This window comes from Pinus tabuliformis, chromosome 4_1, assembly GCF_031772625.1.
Source record: "Pinus tabuliformis cultivar Carrire ecotype Pingquan chromosome 4_1, CPIR1, whole genome shotgun sequence".
NCBI classification, from domain to species: domain Eukaryota; kingdom Viridiplantae; phylum Streptophyta; class Pinopsida; order Pinales; family Pinaceae; genus Pinus; species Pinus tabuliformis.
In genome coordinates, this window is record NC_142303.1 from 654095944 (window position 1) to 654117692 (window position 21749).

Here is a 21749-nt window from a genome sequence, read left to right on the forward strand (position 1 = left end):
GATATTATAAACCCATGAGAAGTAAACCCTAAAATTATCATGGTTGACCTAGTTGATTTTCATATTGATGTTCATCTATCATCGCTTGGGTTGATAATATTGACTATTGTTGATCATGGTTGACTATTGTTGGGAGTAATACTAAACCCAAGGGATGAATATTATCAACCCAATTTAATTAATTAAATCCATGTGATTTATATTAAACCCAAGGATTAATATTATGAACTTTATGAATAATAGTACACCCTAGGAATATGAACCCTTAGATTAATAAACTGAAGGGATTGATATTATAAACCCATAGGAATAATAAACCTAAGGAATCAATACTAAAAACCCAAGGGAATAATATTACACACAAGAAATAAATATTATAAACCCAAGGTATATAACCCCTAAGATAAATATTGTAAACACTAAAATTATCATGGTTGACCATGATTGATTTTCGTATCAAGACAATCTTTGTCACAACGCGATGTTACAACATGGTTGACCATGATTTATTTTTGTATGCACACAATATTTTGTCACAATGCAATGTTGAACCATGGTTGATTTTCATATAGAGAAAATCTTTGTCACAATGTGATGTTGGACCATGGTTGACCATGATTATAAACCAAGGGGATTTATATTAGACCCAAAGATTAATATTATAAACCCTATGAATAATATTAAGTCATAGGAATAAGAACCCTTAGATTAATAAATCTAAGGGATTGCTATTAGAAACAAAATGGATTAATAAATCAAAGTGATTAATACTAAAAACCAAAGGTAATAATATTAAACCCAAGGGATAAATATTATAAGACCAAGGTATATAAACCCTAAAATAGAGATGGTTGACCATGGTTTACCATACTTGATTTTCATATTGATACAATCTTTGGCAGAATGCGATGATGGACTATGGTTGACCATGATTATAAACCCAAGGGATTTATATTAAACCCTAGGATTAATATCATAAACTCTATGAACAATATTATACCCTAGGAATACCAACCCTTAGATTAATAAACCCAAGGGAATATATCTAAAACCCCCAATGTTTTATCAACCCAAGAGAAATATATTAAGCCCAAGGAATTGATATTATAAAATTAAGGTATATAAAACCTCAAAAAGAAATTATAAAACCTAAAATAAACATAGTTGAGGTTGACTATGGTATACTATGGGCTGACGACAGTTTTAAAACATTTGTTATGGTGACTATATGGAATTGACTATGGGTTGACGACAATTTTAAAACATTGATTATGGTGACTAGGGGATTTACAAACTGAAGGGATTAAGCCATCAAATTTATTAATGAGCTATGTTTATAATATTAATCAAATAGGAGATAGGTTTTGATAATATTCAATATTAATTATTAATTATTAATAATATTAAATGTTAATTTTCCTAGTGATCATTATTATTAATATTAATGTTACAATTTAAATGATATTAATAATTTAAATGTTAATAAGTTAATAACATTAAATTTTAATAATTTTTAGTTATTATTATTATTATTAATGTTATAAACATTAATTTTTAAAACATGATTAATATTGTATTAAGGATGTTATTAATAGTTTTTTTAATTAAAAATGTTATTAATAATATTGTTTTGAATATGAATTGGATTACATCTTCATCATGTTCAACTTCTCACCCCGATCAGGGGATATACAGATTTGAACCCGAGAGTTTTCAATATGAATTTGAATATTAATGTTATTATTATTGATAATTTGTATTTATATTTTTTTAAGAGATATTATTTATTTACAATAATTTAACTATTATAAACTTATTAAAAAATATTATAAACTTATAAAAAAATATTATAAACTAATTTAGAAGTGTATAATAAAAAATTATAAACTAATTTAGAAGTGTATAATAAAAATTTATAAATATAAAATGATATTTATTATAAGTTTATTTATAATAAATATTATTATAAATTTTTTAGTGATAATATTTATTAAAAACTAAAGTTAATAAATTAAAATCAAATTATAAAAACTTAATAATATAAAAAGTTCAAATTATATAAAATATTAATAAAACTAAATATTGTATAGCTTAAACAACCTAAAATTTAAAACCTAAATTATAAAGTGTTAAGTAATTAGACTTGTCAAAGTGATATTTAATATTTGAAATGTTATATTTTTTTAATTTAATAATCTAAAATTATAAATTGTTGAGATCACAAATGAGGTTTTTATGTTGAATTTATTGAGAAAGGCATAAAGACTTTTGTATATTTTTGCTTCTTTTTTCATTGGAATATCTATTTATTGATTATATGTTTTTTGCTTGGAGTTTTGTTTCTTGAGTGAATTTATATTTTTCGTTGATTCAAATTACTTGTATAATATGTGCATCTTTAGTGTTGATAAAATCTATTTGTTATTTGGTTTTTATTTACCCATTTTACATTGTACTTTATATGCATTTACTTTGATTTTATCTTTTTTGCTAGGAGTGCATTTGTACTCTTCTTTATTCAAATTACCTTGCATAATATGTGCATCTTTCTTGCCAAAAAAATATACTTATTATTTTGTTCTTATTCATGCATTTTAAGTTGTACTGTATATACATTTCAACATCTACTATAAAAATTAAAGGTCTTCATCCTTATAGCTTGATGATATTTTAATTCAAGATTTATATAATCTTTTTCTCCTTTTACCATACAAATCTGAGTATTTATATCTTAAAGTTATATTAATATAACTTTTAATTGTTTATATTTTACTTTTGAATATATAAATAAATTTAATTTCTAGAAAAATTAATTTGATATTTAAACTATAAACTACATACCTAAAACCTACAATTTTAACAAATCCATATATAATTTCTAAAAAAATAATCCAAAAATATATAGGAAAACCAAAATTTAAGAACTATTAAACCAAACTGAAGAATATTAATCTTCCCATTAACCTTATACCTTTAGCTAACAACATCATAGTTATAATAGGTTTAGGGCATATTTTGTAAATAAGTATTTCCTTGTGCACATTTATTGAAGACATTTCATTCTGTAAATGCTAGGAACAAAAATGACTTTAAAACAATATATTGCAAGAAAATAAAATGTGCTTATATGTGTCTTTCAACCAAATATATAGATATTTAAGTTTTAATCTTCTATTGATATTTAAATTGTTACATATGGCTTTAGTTTCTTAACGATGTTGATATATACCTTACCTGACATTTTCAAAAGAGGGAAAAAGGAACATAAATGCAAAATTAGCTATAACCCTTCTGTATTGAGATTAACCAAAATTTGAAGTTTGAGGATATCTAATGTTTTGTGGTTTTGAGTATGGAAGGTGTGGCTTTTGTACACAATCTTATTGTATGTAAAAATGAAAACAAATGACCTAATTTATTTTTTTTTAAACATTCTTTTCAATAAATTAGAGAGCACAATAATTTATTTGTTTTCAAGATTTTTTCGTAGAAACTCATTAAAATAATTTTAAATTTAAAAGTTGATTGAAAATAAAACTCAGAAAATGAATTTTTAATATATTTATATTACAAATAATAGTCATGCCAACATAAAGAAGAACACTAAACCTGAGAATTATTTATACATATTATTTATATGCATTTATCTTTAATGATCCATTTTAAGTTTCTTCAAATTTAGTAAACTTGTTCTTGATAACATAAAAATGACAAGAAAGATAAATTAAATGTACATATAAAAAATAATGCGATTTTAAACATCCATATATATAAAAAATACATATTTCAACATTCAGATTCACTTTGGTTTTTAATAAATATCTTGAGCAACTATTGCCTGTGGTTTTCCAAGGGCTGAGAAATATACCCAAACTATAGCATCAGTTGATCGAAAAGTATGACATAAACTAAGAATTTTATGCAAGTTCGTCATTACGGTCAAAATAGTGCAAGGCTAGCGTGAAGAGGACATTAAGGATAACAGCAAACCCCATGACCGCTGCAAGGCCAACCCAATACCAGTAGCTCTCCGTGAAAAACCCACGCGATTCCAACAATTTGACTCCAATATCGTAATTTGGCTGCAAAATTAGAACAAAATAACACACAAAATAGAATTATTTCACCCATGAAGTGATTTGTTATAAAAGTATCATCCAGCAAAAAATTCACATAGTTCATACCTTTTGCGACCTCGTTTCTAGGAACTCGTTCACTGCAACACCGCTTTGAGCATAGGATAGAGGACATAGCCAGTATCCCCATATCCACCATCCTTTAATATCATTTGTTTGCGAGGAGTCGAAAACATTAACCGTCTTGATTGGAATTTATTGTATTTATTTTATTATTCTATTTCTAATGAGGTCCAATTTGTGAGACAAGATCCGAACTGTAGGTTAACCTGGTTAAGCTACGTTATTACAATGGATCATACAAGTCTACTTCACTTAACACGTCAAGATATTAGTGTTTACTATCTTCACAAAGTTGGAATTTCAATTGATTATGCTATTAATAAAAAATTGATTGATATATTATTTTGAATTAAAATTTAGTAAGATATAAAATCAAAATAAGAAAAGGAAAAAAAATAAATATTATTTTTAATAGTCAATTTATATGTCACTTCACCTGAGCATGAATATACAATTATTTAGGTTTTTTTTAATAGTGACAGTGTTATATCTACCCAATAGATTTTGATAGTAGTATAGTGTTGCAAAGAATATAATTTATTTAACATTTCATACAAATTGGGGTTGTGAAATTGTTGTGTAGTTTTCAATGTTTTACAGTACATAAATGAATTTTGCACACAAATGGCCTACTGCACTTTTAATTTTAAAATTATAACTTTAAAGTTATAAACACTGAATGAAACAATGAATTTATTTGGATAAAAAATTGCCTTGTTGAGTTTATCTCTATAAAAATTATTTTTAAGAACATGAAAGGGTTAAATTAATGGACATGTTAAGGAAACTGATGGACACCTGTTATTTCGAATTGGACCCACATTATCAATGTTTTGAAACAAATAATCATCTTATTATGAAATACACCTTTCCACTACTATGACAAGTGTATGTGTAAGGTTTCATAATCCTCCTATTCTTGTTATGGTAGGTGTGTGTAACATTTTGTAGTCTTCCCATTTTCGTTAATCCTGATAAGTGTAAATTAACAAAATGGCATGGTAAATTTTTAATCAAGCTTTGTAAAACTTCAATTTAAACAAGGCTTAATTATGCGACTTAGATATGTAGGGAAGTTAGTGGTGTGAACTCCATCCATTGATATTGTGGCAACGATGAGAATATACTGAAATTTTTAAATTTAAACCATCTAATCAATTTTTTTTAATTAGTAAAATGATTAACATGCCCAATTCCAATGGGGGGGATGCATATTGGCATAATTACATAGTTGATGCTTGTGAGTCCGACCCCATCTCTAATTAGTATGATAGAAGAAACCACAAGGAAATGATTACTGCACAGTGGGATTTGTATCTTAATTTGTTAACCTGTATTGATTTTTTTCCCTTCATTTTTGATGAAAATTGTTTCAACATGAGCCCTCTATTACATGGCTAGATTATAATAAATGCCATGTCTAAGTAATGGTGTTTTGGATCCTACCACATCCAATATGGATGAAAAATTATTTGACTAGTAACCTACAACAATTTCTATTAATTTTAATAGCTAAGAAATCATAGCCCCAAATGTTGCCTAAGATGTGCTTAAACTCGCCCTAGGGTTTCTTCTTTGTGGATCATGGAAGTTTAACCATAATCGAATATAACGGTTTCAGAATGGAATACTGAGGTTTCCATGGAATTCAGGTTCACAATTTACATGTATTAGTAATGTTAAAATTAGTTTATTGAGTTAGAGAGGTGTATTTTCTAATTTCCAAAGGATACTTATTTCAACTTAAGGTGGATGAGGATAGGTTGATTTTTTTTTTTAATTGATGACATAGATTGATTCTCAAGGGAATATGCTTAGTATACGCTTAGTCTTAATGTATTACAGAGTTTTTTAGGTTGCACTGACTTTTAATAAATTTAAAAAATTAGATTTGTGCAACGTGGCTCTCCACGCACCAATTTCCCGGGATTTGAGATTATTCCAATTCTAATAAGTTCTTTCATGATAAGTTCCCCATTATTATTTATAACATTCATTTATATATAGGCTAAACTTTATTTAGAAAAATGGTCCACTACTGTTAATAAATTTAACCCACCAATTTCCTAAGGATTTGAGATTATTCCAATTCTAATAAGTTACTCCATGATAAATTCCTCATTGAGCCAAGAGGCTCATTCTAAAGCCCCATATGAAGGGATGTGTAATTTTTTCAATTCGTTGCCTTTAAAATAAAAATAAAAATTATGCTGTAAATAGAAAAATAATGTTGGCTATAATATAAAAAAATGAATATGCTATAAAGTAATTAGAAGTAAAAAAAATGTGTAGTAAGATGTTTAAACCTTATGAAGGGATGCGTTAGTTTGTTGGTCCGTTCCCTTTAAAATAAAAATAAAAATTATAAAAATTATGTTATAAATAGAAAAACATGTCGGCTATAATATAAAACAATGAATATGCTATAAAGTAATTAGAAGTAAAAAAAATGTGTAGTAAGATGTTTAAACCTTATATTTTTCAAAAATATTTGAACAAGAGATCTAAAGAAAGAAAGAAAGAAAGAAAAATATTTTAACATCCATTCGACCCTCTTTCCGTGAAGCCTCGTGTAACATACCCTGGTAACCTCACATGAAAATGCAGGTAGTTAGAATTTTTTTTACACAAACTACCCACGGGTAATTATTCAAATCACTACTATAGATTCCTCATTAACCATTAGATAGGATGTTCATTAGTACATAAAGTAACTTTAGTAGAGGAATAGTAAGTTGCATAACCATTAACAACCACTCTTGTAGTATATTATCATAAACTATATGTTGTATCCTTGCATCCATTTCATGATTCCTTCAACCACATTAATTAATATCATACTTGACATTATTAACATCACATTATGCAAGAAATCAACATCACCATACTGACATAATAAGCAATCACATCATTGAGCACCGATATACTCTAGAAACCCCGTAGAGTGAAAGCCAACAAACGCTTAATTTTATTATTAAACGCTCGTGAGGGTGTCCACCCCTCACTCAATGGCATATAAGGGAGTCCATCCCTTATCCATTGTTATAAAATATTACAATGAAATATCACTAAAATACCATGTACGTAGCTAAAATCTATTACAATTGTCTTGAAACCATTTACCTGCGTATCACCAATCTCTACATCCTCGTGGCATGATTGTTCCATCAGTGGACCATCTTGCAACTCGTACTCATCAACATGGACCATTAGTTCTTATCTGCCACAATGTTAAACATAATTTGTCTTTTGCACAAATCATCATCATTTCTTGTCATTGTTGTCATCAACAATCTTTGGTAACATGATTAGATAAATTATTAATCAATCAATAATCATTATTTAAAAGCGATCTTTTAACATATATTCATGTGCATACATGAGATGTAAATATAATATCACAACATGCTTCTTCTAACAACATTGTGCATGTATAAACAAATAATTATCAAGCATGTCAAAATAATTACCCCATTACTATGATCATTCTCGCACCAGCACACATTCATATCCAAAGGAAACCACTGTAACCATCCATTTCACTTAAAGGATACTAGAAACTTTTTTTTTCATGCTTGTAATTAGACAAAAAATATTCAAAGAGAGCTAGCCCCTTAGCTTCTTGTTTGTGCATGTAACTAAGTAATCGTAATATTTCCAATACAGTAGATGTTCCCTTAGAAGGGGAAGCTAACATGATAGACATTATTATCATGCATGCAAATGTAAGTCCCTTTTTGAAAAGCATCTTTTCCAAGATAGATCTATTTACAAAATCTATTGTATGAACAAAGACATGCATTTCTCTAAACCAGAACTAATGTGTTAGTCATTATTTCTTGCATGTGGATATATGTATTCTACAAAAGGAAATCTAGTACATTTATTGCAAGCAACTACTTGTTTTACTTTTCATAATACTTATTATTTTCTACACAGAAATCCATTTTTCGCTTTAAAAGATTTAACACAATAGTTATATCTTCATACATGTAATCAACTATTGTTTCTATGCTTCTGCATATGTGTTCTTTTCACATAGTTATTTTCAAGAACCCAACATAGTTTCTCTATCATTTATGTACATAGTAATTATGCATTTGTTTCCAAGAAAGTATCACAACAAATTTCTCATGCATAAGTATCATAACAAAGTTGCATTTGTTTTCAAGAAAGAATCATAATCAACCTTTCTTTTGGGCATAAGAACTAAGATAATAATAATGGTAACCTTTTATGTACTAAACCATGCAATTAAATCAAACTATCCAATATGGAACACACAAATCATTTACCTTTTTGCTCACCAAAACATGTAACTTTTGCAAACTCTTGCAAAGAAATTAACATAATTAACTTATCTTTCACGCACAAGAAAAATATATTCTTTCCAAAGAAGATTTCTATGACTTATATTATGCATTTCATCTATGCATAGGTTATTATATTTTGTCATAAATAAGTAAACAAATTCTTTCCAAAAAGATTCCTATGACTTATATTATCTCTGTGCATTTCATCTATGCATAGGTTATTCACAAGAAAAACATATTCTTTCCAAAAAGATTCCCATGACTTATATTATCTTTGTGCATTTCATCTATGCATAGGTTATTATATTTTCTCATAACTACGTATTCTCTTTCAAATGAATGATCAGAATCTTTCCCATGGATTTATTAAATAATTGATCTTTTCCAACACTATGAAAATATTGTACCATGATTAACCACAAAACCATTGTGTTCTTTTCAAGAACACCACAAGGTTTGTTTATTCTAATTAACCAAAAGGTCATAGTTACTTATTTATTTTTCAACAAAGACTCATCTTATAAACACATAAGGTAGTTATTAAAACCACACTTTTCAAAAGGATATCTCTCCTTCCAAGAAAAATAATCTAATTAACTTTTCTCCTTTATGTTTCACCACCCATATTTCAAAAATTACCCTCTTTATTCTCTATTCACTTCGAATAAAATAACTTGGATTTATTATCATTTCAAACACCAATACCAAATCCCTTTTTAAGAAAAAAGCATTCATCCTACCTTTTCTTACATAAAAGGCATATGTAATGTTATATAAAGACAAGCAAGGCTACTTATATTTTATTGTTGCAAATATATATAATAACAATCTATTTCTGTATGTAGTAATAAAAATATTTATCTACGTGTATTAATATATTTTCTTTACCAAGAAAATATATAATAACAATATCCTCAAGAAATTTAGATGTCTCATGCATCTTTTCTCAAGAGGATATCTTAATAAAAATATTTATCTACATGTATTAATATATTTTCTTTACCAAGAAAATATATAATAACAATATCCTCAAGAAATTTAGATGTCTCATGCATCTTTTCTCAAGAGGATAGCTTAATAAAAATATTGATCTACATGTAGTATATATTTTCTTTACTAAGAAAATATATAATAACAATATCCTCAAGAACTTTAGATGTCTCATGCATCTTTTCTCAAGAGGATATCTTGGCTACTAGCAAGAATCTCGTATAATTTATTCCAAGAAAATGACAAAGCTAATTAGCTTTTAAAACACAAGATTCACATGTAATTTTTCTGAGAGAAACTACAAATTTACTTAAATTTTATGTGCAAATCTCTCATACATTATTTTCCCAAGAACATAACATCATTAAAATCCTCTATATGCAGAAAATATATAAACTCTCATTTTTGGGAAAATAATGTAATAAATCCTTTATATTCATGATATATATAAATTTTCCTTTTTGAGAAAATAATGTAGTAATTTATCTTTCAAAATAGAGGCAAATAAATACATATTTTTTTCACATTCCTCACTACATATTATTATGTATATATCTTATATATTTTTTCTATGAAATCTTTGAGAAGATACCCAAATAAACTTACATATATTTTTCCTTTAAGAAGGTGAGAAAGTTACCTATCTTTGCCATGGTAGATTCCTTGCCTCCATCACCTTCAACATAGAGAAAGAACTTCGAGACACTACAAAAAACTTTGTGCATTCACCGAACATGTCCAACCTCATTCTCGAAAAATCCTTTGAGTAACATTTGCATGTTGTGTTCCATATCACGAGCGGCAAATTAAATTGAGACATAGGAGCATTCGTTGGAGTTAAAAGTTAGTGAACCATAGTAATCATCCTCACGTGACATAACTAATCTCTACAACAATATATAATCCATAGTATGCCACCAAAAACTTCAACCGTGTGTTTTTTTTATTCCCCCATTTGAACCCCCAATCCATGGTGAAATAAAGAATGAATAGAAGGGAATTTACCAAGAACTATAACTCTAACCTCTTCTTGATTTAACCATATGTAACATTAATTAAGTTAGAATAGCTATATTTAGAAAAATGGTAAATGTTGTGTGAGGGATATTACATACTCCCCCACTTAAATAAAACATCGTCCTTTGTGTTCATATCTCATTGGAACTTTAGCTTTTACTCCTAATATAACAATCTCAACCACACAAAAAAGGGATCCTTCCTCTTTAAAATGAAAGATTTCATTCCAAGAAATTCAATTAAACAAAAATAGTAATGTTATAACATAAGAAAAATCAATAGTCATAAGCATTTATAACTGCAAAAATATGCAAGATAATTTCCATCAATTCTTTATTCAAATTCATAATATACAAAAACAGATATCTATATCATCTTACCATTACTTACCAATTACTCTCGAAAATCATGATTACTTTCACATAGGCTCTTTCATAATTATTGGACAACCCATCAACACTCCATGGCAAATAACCTATAATGTATGACTAACAAATTCAATCACATTAGTCACAACATTTTTAATCAAATGAAATACTTTTAACAATCAAACAATTATGCAATGTGAGTTGATATTTAAATCACTGTACTTTTACAAGTACTTAGAGAGCACTAAGATTCTAATCATAAAAATGATAAATCACTGCACCACATGCACACTGTCTTAGCTCCCGCTAAAGACATCCACACAAGTACTTCTAAAAGTACCCAAAGAGAACCTAGCTCTCTAATCATCAAAATAGTCAATAACTACACCAAGTGCAAATTGTCTTAGCCCCTACTAAGACTTTCACAAGATTTGTAATACAATAAAGGAACTAAAATTCCAATAAATCCTTACTGAGCACTAAGCTCCTTTCGTGTTAAGATGTGCATAACATATTTTACACAATTATATATAAAATTCATTTTTAACACAACACATAACTAATTAATTAATTTGTTCTCCTACGAGAACCATAGTGGAAAAATAATGCTCCTCCCAACCCATGGGAACTAGTTTCCACAACTAGATCGAGTCATTTTTTCATCTAGACAGTTCTTTGACAGAGACCATACCAAGTCTAGTATGGAATTCCACTAGCCAACCAGCTCAAGAATTCTAATGACCTCATAGAGTCCAATATAGGATTCCTCTTGATAGTGTCTTGCTTATTCCTCCAACAGTGTCCCGTCTATGAGGAATTTTGGGCCTCCTCCAATAGGCTCCAAATCAACAGAGTTGCCTCAGTCCAGACAATTCTTTGACAAAGACCATACTAGATCTAGTATGGAATTCCACTATCCAACCAGCTCAAGAATTCCCTTGACCTCATAGAGTCCAATATAGGATTCCTCTTGGTAGTGTCCTGCCTATTGCTCTAACAATGTCTCGTCTATGAGGAATTTTGGGCCTCCTCCAATAGGCTCCAAATCAACAGAGTAGCATCAGGCATTTTACCCTCTTCACCATCTTGGCCAACTCTTTTCCTTTATGGAGATCATTTATCTCTAGGGAGAGGAAATCTGGGCAGGAAAGTACCATGAACGCCTCCGGGCAGGCAACCTCCATCAACCTAAGGCCTTCTAGGCTTTCAAAGCTATCCACAACTATCTCGCATGTTAAATTTATCTTTTAGCACTCTTTCCCACAATAATTTACATAGTGAAACATATGCACATTATCATTAACAAAAAAAGCATTCATGTACACCATGCATTTACACTTAACCCTCAATGTGGGTCCACAATATGTGGATTGACAGGAAACATAACTGACATACATGTTGTATGGATTCTAATTTTCCAAAGTAACACAATCATGCATATCATATAACATTATACTTTCTCATTTATGATTGCAATTCACAATGTAATGTTTTACCTTGACAATTTTTCTTGTTTCCATTAAGCTACCACTACTTAATCCCATCAACACTGTTAATCATAAATATGCATCATTTAACAAGTATTCACTTTCCAAATCATTTCCAATTTCCACTGTGTGTTTCCATCAACAGACCAATACATGAAATAACTACCATAATCACCTCTTTACGAATTGTAATAAGCTTAAGTCAAATTCAATTCATGCATATAAGTTTTATTAGTTAGTCATGCAACACTAATTAATCACAACTACTAACCATCTTAATGCATCCATGACAAGACTTAATCAACAATTAATTATTACAATCAAGTCTCACTACTTGACTCATTATTTATTTTCAATATCTAACAGGGTTCTTCTAATGTCCTTTTAAAACACTCTATCGTCATATTCAAGAATGTTCCCCATATTTTATATTCATGCATTCACTCACTAAAAGTAGTGAGTCATGTTCATCAAATGTATCATTAATATTTCCATATTTGCAAAGTTGGTAGCTGATTGTCACTTTCCTTAGTGAGTGTTCAATATTTTTCATAAGTGTGACAAAGGTTTTATTGTCTTTTATCCTCATCAGGATTCAAATGTCACGAACATGGTTTTACAACAGACTTTATTACTTACTGATCATTGCAGTTATAAACACGAATCACACATATCATGTGAAAAGTAATCTACTACATATATCAATATGCAGGTTGTTAGAATCATACCTGAGTTGATGCTCACTTGTAGCATACTTCAATTTCCTTTCTGCTTAAAAATTCCCAATGGCGCTAATGTTGCAACCTTTAGCTCTGATACCACTTGTAATATACCTCAGTAACCTCACATGAAAATGAAGGGAGTTAGAATTTTTTTACACAAACTACCCACAGGTAATTATTCAAATCACTACTATAGATTCCTCATTAACCATTAGATAGGATGTTCATTAGTACATAAAGTAACTTTAGTAGAGGAATAGTAAGTTTCATAACTATTAACAACCATTGTTGTAGTATATTAACATAAAATGTATGTTGTATCCTTGCAACTATTTCATGATTCCTTCAACCACGTCAATTAATCACATACTTGACATTATCAACATCACATTATGCAAGGAATAAACATCACCAAACTGACATAATAAGAAATCACATCATTGAAAATCGATATACCCTGGAAACCCCGTAGGATGAAAACCAACAAAAACCAACAAATGTTTAATTACTAAATGCTGGTGAGGGTGTTCACCCTTCACTTAATGGCTTATAAGGGAGTCCATCCCTTATCCATTGTTATAAAACATTATAATGAAATATAATTAAAAACATCTCTTTTACATATATTATGTTTTAAATGCTTATTTATAAACGTCCTGACATATTGTTGTCGGAACAATTCATAGCACTTTTCAGCAAATTATGCTCGTAGGTTTTTTTTTTCAATTTTTATTGTCTTTTTTTTAATTTTTAATATATTTTTATTTCTGATAAATAATTTGTAAATCTCATAAAATTTGTTATGTTAATTGTTTTATCCCATAAAAAAATGGTAATAAATTTTTTAGAAAATAAAAATGTAATTTTTAATTAGTAAATATTCATATAATATATATATATATATATATATATATATATTTCAAAACTATTATAAAACTAGAGTAAATTGATTTTATTTAAATTAATTAATTGAAAGTTAACTAAATTTGCTTTTAAACCAATTACAATATACCTACCTGAGACTGGTATAAATATCAATGTAAATATTTCAATTTTCACTTAATTTTGTTATTAATAAAAAAATATTTTGCTATTAATTATAAATAAAATATTTATTAAAATGGAGATGGAAGTATTTTGTTTATAGTTTAGGTTGTTTTTTGCTTAATATTATTTTTCTAATTTATAAATGTAACTTTAATTTTATTATTTTTAACAAACAAATATTTTATTGTTAGCTACGAATAAAATACTTACAAAGTAGAAATTGAAATATTTTATTTATGATTTACATTGATTATTTTTTAATTAATAATATTTTTTAATTTATTAATGTGACTTTTATTGATATTATAAGTACAATATTTGGATTTTCACTTTAATTTTATATCATATTTGTATAGAGATAAAGTAATTGAAAGGAAACAAACAAGTTAGCTCTTAATTTTAGGGTGATATGCAATCTTTAAAATTGATATATAGTATGTAATAATATTATTATTGAATTTATTAGTATATAATAATATTATTATTGAACTAAAATGGTTTTATAAAATTATCCTTAAAATTTATTATAAATATATTTATATCAATTATATATATTTTAGTGAATGAAACTTTTAAAATTAAAATTTAAAATTTGGCATTCTAGGGATTTGTCATAATTCTAGTGATTAATTAACGGGTATAATTGGCCATCATATCTTTTGCTTCATTATAACACCCATTTTCTATGGCCCGTCCTTGGTTGATTGACGATGGAAGGATTATTGAATTCATAAAAGATTATTGGATTTGTGGGAGAACATTATTGGGAATCAGTAAGATATTTTCTTCATAGAAACATAAAAGATATTGCGTTGATGGGATAACATTACCAAGAAGATAACATTCACACATCTCTTCTTCTGTATTGATTTACTGACAATGGTTGAAGCATCTAGAATGACTGGCAGCATTCACCACATCACAGCATCCACTCTGATTGCTCTAATTCCGAAAAAGGTGGATGCAGAATCCTTTCATGATTTTAGACCGATCTCATTATGCAACATTTCCTTTAAAATCATCACTAAAATTATCGCTGAAAGAATAAAAGCAACTCTGGCCTCTTTCCTCACTAAGGACGAACATGCTTTTCTAAAAGGACATAATATTTTGGATGCCGTGGCTAATACTTAGGAGTGTCTGTTTTCTATGATTTCAAAAAATTTAGATGCGGCCATCTTGAAAATTGACTTGCAGAAGGCCTATGATTATTTAGACTGGGGGTTTGTTAGATGTTTATTGGCTAAGATTGGTATGAGGCCTAATTCCATCCGGTGGATCATGGCATGCGTAGAAAATGTGAACTACGCGGTCATCATCAATGGAATACCCTCCCATTTTTTTCAAGCTGAAAGAGGGCTTCGTCAAGGATGCCCCCTTTCGCCTCTTTTATTTATCCTGGCAATGAACTCTCTCAGCATCCACATTAACAAAGCAGTCTCCAAAAATAGATGCAGGCCTGTCAAGATATGCAGAAATAACTTCATATCGCACAATCTCTTTGTTGATGATGTGCTCATATTTGCAATGCTTTGCAGGGTTTCGTGGATTTGTTTAAATGACATTCTTGAAAGATTCCAAAGAGCCTCTGGGCTTATAATTAACAAGGCGAAATCCACCCTTTTTCACAATGATATCAACATGGAATTGGTGAAATGGATCTCTGAGTTGTTTGGTATAGAGACAAGATCGCTCAAGGATGGCCTTAAATATCTAGGTTTTCAGCTCAAAGCTAAGGGTTACTCCAAGAATGACTCGCAATGGTTAATAGAGAGATATAATAAAAAGATTTCGACATGGGAATACAGGAGTCTTTCCTTGGCAGGCAGATTTATATTATCTCAAGCCATTTTATCGCAGATGGCTGTCTATTGGGCTCATTTATTCTACCTCCCTGCAAGCATCATTCACAAGATGAACAAGGTTTCGGCTAATTTTATCTGGGGCGGTAAGTCAGAACAACGGAAATTCCATCTTGCCAAAATGGAAAGAATATCTTTACCCAAGTTCCTTGGTGGCTGGGGATTAATGGATTTAAGGGCTTTCGGCAAAGCACTCTTATGTGAATCTCTCTGGAGAGGTATCTTCGGGGAAGGGCCATGGAGTGTCACTGTTAAATTGAAATACATGAAAGGTAAAAATCTAGAATACTAGTTCAGAACTGGATTGATTGGAACCAAGCATGGATCTGCTATTTGGCTTAGTCCCAAAAGATTGAGCAATACTTTTTAAAGAATCTGAAGTGGAGGATCCATTCTGATAGCAGAATATTAATTTGTATCGATCCCATTGTGTGCGGTCACGAAGACATTTCCATTCCTGAGAGTCTCTTATCCTTCTTTCACAGGAATGGTATCTTTACATGGGACAAGCTCATATCCGCCTGGCGCGGCCCTGCCCCTTTATGGAAGGATGCCAACGATCTTTGTTTGCCGGAGAGTCTGGTTTTGTCATGGAATTCTGTCAAAGATGCTCTCGGTGGTCGTGGGCTTCAACGCTCTGGGTCGGCTGATCACTTAATCTGGACTGTGCCAAATGCTCAACTGCTGGTCCGGGTAAAAGATATATACTCTGATATGATCAATTCAAAGGTCTCTCACTCAAGCTCTAAGTTTCCTGTGGCCCTCTGGAAGTCGGGATGCCCCCTTAAAATGATCTGCTTCACGTGGTTGGTGTTCAACAACAAGAATTTGACATGGGATAATTTAAGAAAAAGAAGCTGGCACGGTCCAAGCAGGTGTTCGATGTGCGAATCAGACGAGGAGTCAAATTACCACATGTTCTTCCAATGCAAATCCTCTCTGCAAATCTGGTATGATCTGGCTATCCTTTATGGTTTTCCTCACGTTGCTTTTGTTTCTACCCATGCAGCTTTCGAATGGTGGAGCGGGCAAAGAGAGCCATGGCATTTTCTCATTATTATTGTGCTATGGTGCGCATGGAAGTGGAGGAATTGTAAAATCTTCAAAGACTTAAAGGAACCCTTTAATTCTATTCTGCAACACATTATTGCAATCTATGATTCAAATCAAAAAGGCAGCCCAAAAAGAAGAATGCAATCGTGAAATAAAAAGAATGTTGTCTCAATAGCTTCCCTTGTGCATTCTTTGCCAGTGCTAAACAAAAAAATATATGCGGCTGCGGAGTTCTCATTTGCATGGACGAGAAGCTTCAATTTCTAATTTCTTGGAATGGAGGAATAGGCTCTTATAGGATGGCTGAGGCTAAAGCTTTAGCGGGCGTTCTTGCCTTCTGTGTTTTCTTCGATGTTCAGGCTATTTCAATCTTTGGTAATTCCAGGCAGGTGATCGATCATGTAATTGGTGTTTGCCACATAAGGAGCCCTCTCATGACAGGTTGGATGGACAAGATAATGTTCTTATGGGGGCTCACGAGAGATTGTTCCATTCAACTCATTGGTCATGAACAGAATCTCCAGGCTGATTGCCTATCCAAGGATGGTCTGCTATTTGACTCTGGATCATGGTCTATGGAAGTAAAGGAGGAAGAGAATTCCTGTTTAGTCCAGGATTTCGTTATCCCTGGTTATTAAATTTTGATGCTTTTTTGTTTTTCTTCTGAAATGGTTTTGGTTTAAACCTTTGCTGATGTTTATGACATGCCTTTTGGCTTTCTCAGTTCTATATGTCATGATCTGGCTTGTGTTGCTGTATATGTTTCTTTATGGACCTTCGGTATTGTATCTGTCCTCTATGTTTCTATCGTGGCTGCTCCATGAGCCACCCTTTTGTATCTTTTGATGTTTTTATATTGTCTCAATATAATACAATGATGCTTTTTCTCTTTGAAAAAAAAAACATTCACACACATTTTAAGTAAGAAAATTGTATTTTTTTCAAATTAGATGTGTGTGATTTCTGAAAAAATACAACAATTTCATTAAATCATCCCAATTAAATTCCTTTAACAAATAAAAATCAACATATATACCTATTTATTTTGTATCCTTTATATAAAAATAAAAACCTAAAACCCATGTGCTAACTTGTGCTTCACTTCGAGTATGCCCCGGTTTTTCAAAATCACATGAATCCCGGTATATTTAAGTGCAATGGTAGACAAATAAGTTCCTATGCTTTCTTCTTCTTCTGGAGATGGCTACCCCTAGGTGCACCTCCCAGTTATTAAAAAAATGGATACTACAAGATAACCAGGGTAGTGTGCACAGAGGCTACAATTTTGTTAGGATGGTTATCGCTATAAAAGAACACTTCCAATATACATAAAAATAAACAGAAAACTGTAAAAAACATCATCATCATGAAATTTGAAAATCCGGGGAAGTTCCAACCCCTCTTCCTGAAAAGATTAAAAAATTAAAATAAATCTATGCTCATGCTTAAGGTTTGTCATCATGGATCCTATGTCAATTCTAACAAACGTGCATGAAAAATTCTGACCTGAATGTAACATAGAGCCTTCCTTGCTCTGTCATTGCAGCTACTAACCGGAAACACACAAGATTATTCTGACCTTCAAAAGATGCACATAGGCTCTAACTTTCTGGATGAAATCTAGCTGCAGTAAATATATATGAAAATGATAATGTTAAACTGCTTCGGCGAGCATTGGTAGCGTTGCTTTAATCCATCCGAGGGGATGCAAGGGGGTAAGAGACTCCATGGGCGCATATGACATGGTCTTCGCTCGTGGCCCTGTATGGCTGCCGATGATTGATACCATGGTACGTAGGAGAGCGTGGAATGTACGCTGACGAATGACGGATGCATGGAACGCAGAAGGGTGTGTCCGATTATTTATATTGCAGGTAACTCATACTGGGTACCTCTTACGGATATCGAGATTGGTTTTTATTAGATGGTTGGCTTACAAATACATATTAATACTACTTAAGTAACAAATTGGAAAGCAAAAACAGCTACAATTCAATGAAGTAGGACAGGAAGAACCGGCTGGACAGGTTGCTAGAAGGCCTGAGCAGTGCCTTCAAGCTGGAATTGAACATTCTATCGACTTAAAAGTTGATTTCAAGGTGGGTTATATGGTGGGGATGGTTCATTTTTCACCTAGGTTTGAACCTTATGCTATGACATGTTTATAAGCTGGAATTGAACATTCTATCGACTTAAAACTTGATTACAAGGTGGGTACATTCTATCGACTTAAAAGTTGATTTCAAGGTGGGTTATATGGTGGGGATGGTTCATTTTTCACCTAGGTTTGAACCTTATGCTATGACATGTTTATAAGCTGGAATTGAACATTCTATCGACTTAAAAGTTGATTTTGATTTCAAGGTGGGTTATATGGTGGGGATGGTTGATTTTTCACCTAGGTTTGAACCTTATGCTATGACATGTCTATTTATATGACATGTCTATTTATAATGAGATTATTACGTCTTTAGACGTTTCCTCGTTTCCACCTGTACCTAGCCGTTGATTTTAGTGTTAGGGGATTGAAAGAGCGTCTGCCGTTGGATTGAAAATAGTTAGTCAGTTACAATTCCTAACAATATTTTCTATGAGGTTTGCCCCTATCGCGCTCAGTTTAACAGGATTAACAGCCACTGCACCCTCTCAGGATTAACAGCCACTGAATCCCCTCAGCGCGATGGCAAATAGGTACTGCAAGAAATAGCGATGAAGCTGGATACAACAAGGAGCCACAATGAAGGAGATTATTACGTCTTTAGACGTTTCCTCGTTTCCACCTGTACCTAGCCGTTGATTTTAGTGTTAGGGGATTGAAAGAGCGCCTGCCGTTGGATTGAAAATAGTTAGTCAGTTACAATTCCTAACAATATTTCTATGAGGTTTGCCCCTATCGCGCTCAGTTTAACAGGATTAACAGCCACTGCACCCCCTCAGGATTAACAGCCACTGAATCCCCTCAGCGCGATGGCAAATAGGTGCTGCAAGAAATAGCGATGAAGCTGGATACAACAACGAGCCACAATGAAGGCCTTGAAGTGGGGATGATTGCTCGCCTCTTTCACTACAGTGGACTTCATTTTGATGTCTGACCTGCTCTACGATGTGAAAGCCATGCCCACCCTTAGTAAAACTCTGAACCAACTTTCTGATGGCCGAACCCAAATTCTGCTGGCTTACAAGCTTCTTTACGGCACCACTGAATGCTTCAAGGATATTCTCGAGGAGGGCTTCCAGTGGACCAAGGGAACTTAATCCTCAATGGCAGAGCAAGCAAATTGGTATTTTTAGAGTCTTTAAGCAAAATTGAGGGCTTTTATGTTAAACCCCACTCTATCGTGCAAACCATAACTTAAAATTTATACTTTTTATGCAGGGTTATTGCGGCTGTTGGGTATGGAACTATTTGTCCAACCCCGAACGCTCTTGTTTAGAGATTCTTTCATCTCCACTTGTCAGGTTCTAACTTACTCAATTTTAACCTTGCATTCAGGTTTTTGCTGTATTGGAATTTTCTGGTAGCATCTTTCAGTGGACTTTGCAGCCCGATTACAAATCTTTAACCCTGGATTTGAAGAAATTTTAGATCCTTAACCTTTGTGATTTTGGAATTTTGGGCTTTCAAGGTGCTGGGATATGCGGGCGGTATGGAAACTGATGTAGCAGCCACGAAGAGCAAGGGAAAGGGAAGGATGGTTTCTTTCCCTCATTGATTTTTGAAGAAAATATTGTTGGCTTTTGGGTTTTTTTTCTATAGATCGAATTTTAATGGCGTTGGCCATGGAGAGTTTCATGCAAGTAAAGGGAGCAATGGGGTCAATTCATGTAGAAAAAGTGACTCTGGAAAGCTCCGTTGGACAACAAATGTTTAGCTTGGATGTGGAGTGTCCGCAGGACCTCAGATAGAACATACAATCATCTTCTTAAATCTCTTTAACCTCAGAAGCAAAATTTCAGTACTTCTCATCTGCAATTTCATCATTTCAACCAACCAAGAGGTTGCCAATCATCGGCACTGAATCAGTAGGGACAGGTCCGAACCGTGCAGAATTTTCAGAAATCCTGTAAGGTTCCGACCTAACCCTAACGCTTCCGCGAGGTTACCGGTTGTGGCAACCTGTTGAGCAGGTAATTTTCGCCATAGTCATCATGAAGATCCGCAGTGACAGCTATACACACATTTTGTTATTGTGTTACATAATATTTTTTTGTCTTTCTAGGGGGCTTCTTAGAGTTGGCATGATAAAATGACACTTGTAAACATGCTTAGATAAACTACCCCTTATTTATTTCAACAATTTGAGGAATCTTTGTCCCTTCATAACTGTACAGTGCCTCGTGGCCTTTGTTTTAAAGTTGGAATGCTTATTAGCAAATAAAGATCCAAGCTTTCAAGGTGGATTCTATTGGAATTATTTGTCATAGTTTTTTTTTCGGGTAAATTATGTTGAATGAACAAATCTGCAATATTTATAGTTTTTGTCTAAGTTTCTCTCTAACAGATCTAATGCAAAGAGTTGCAATTGTTTTAACATATCTATTATGGGGTTGGAAGTGGTTTTGACATAGTGTTTTGCAATTGTTTTAACATATCTATTATGGGGTTGGAAGTGCTTTTGACATAGTGTTTTTATGTTGAATGAACAGTCAGCAACATTAACATTTAAGTTTTTGTATAGAAGTTATAGTGT

At 31.5% G+C, this 21749-nt stretch overlaps 1 protein-coding gene across 1 annotated transcript; it reads left to right on the plus strand.

Annotated features, from left to right (window-relative positions):
- Nucleotides 1-15424: 15424 nt before the first annotated feature.
- LOC149177767 (uncharacterized) lies at nucleotides 15425-17696 on the plus strand. Its single transcript, XM_089421882.1, has 3 exons — nucleotides 15425-16277; nucleotides 16451-17075; nucleotides 17234-17696. The coding sequence occupies exons 1-3, from the start codon at nucleotides 15425-15427 to the stop codon at nucleotides 17694-17696; spliced, it is 1941 nt and encodes a 646-aa protein (XP_089278008.1).
- The last annotated feature ends 4053 nt before the right edge of the window (nucleotides 17697-21749 follow it).

What these genes read in the sequence shown, in the direction of transcription:
- LOC149177767 (XM_089421882.1), top strand. Translation starts at nt 15,425, where the DNA reads ATGGCATGCGTAGAAAATGTGAACTACGCGGTCATCATCAATGGAATA. An exon ending in TAAATTGAAATACATGAAAG is followed by an intron (nt 16,278 to 16,450) that starts GTAAAAATCTAG and finishes GCGGTCACGAAG; the next exon opens with ACATTTCCATTCCTGAGAGT. An exon ending in CTCATTATTATTGTGCTATG is followed by an intron (nt 17,076 to 17,233) that starts GTGCGCATGGAA and finishes TTGTCTCAATAG; the next exon opens with CTTCCCTTGTGCATTCTTTG.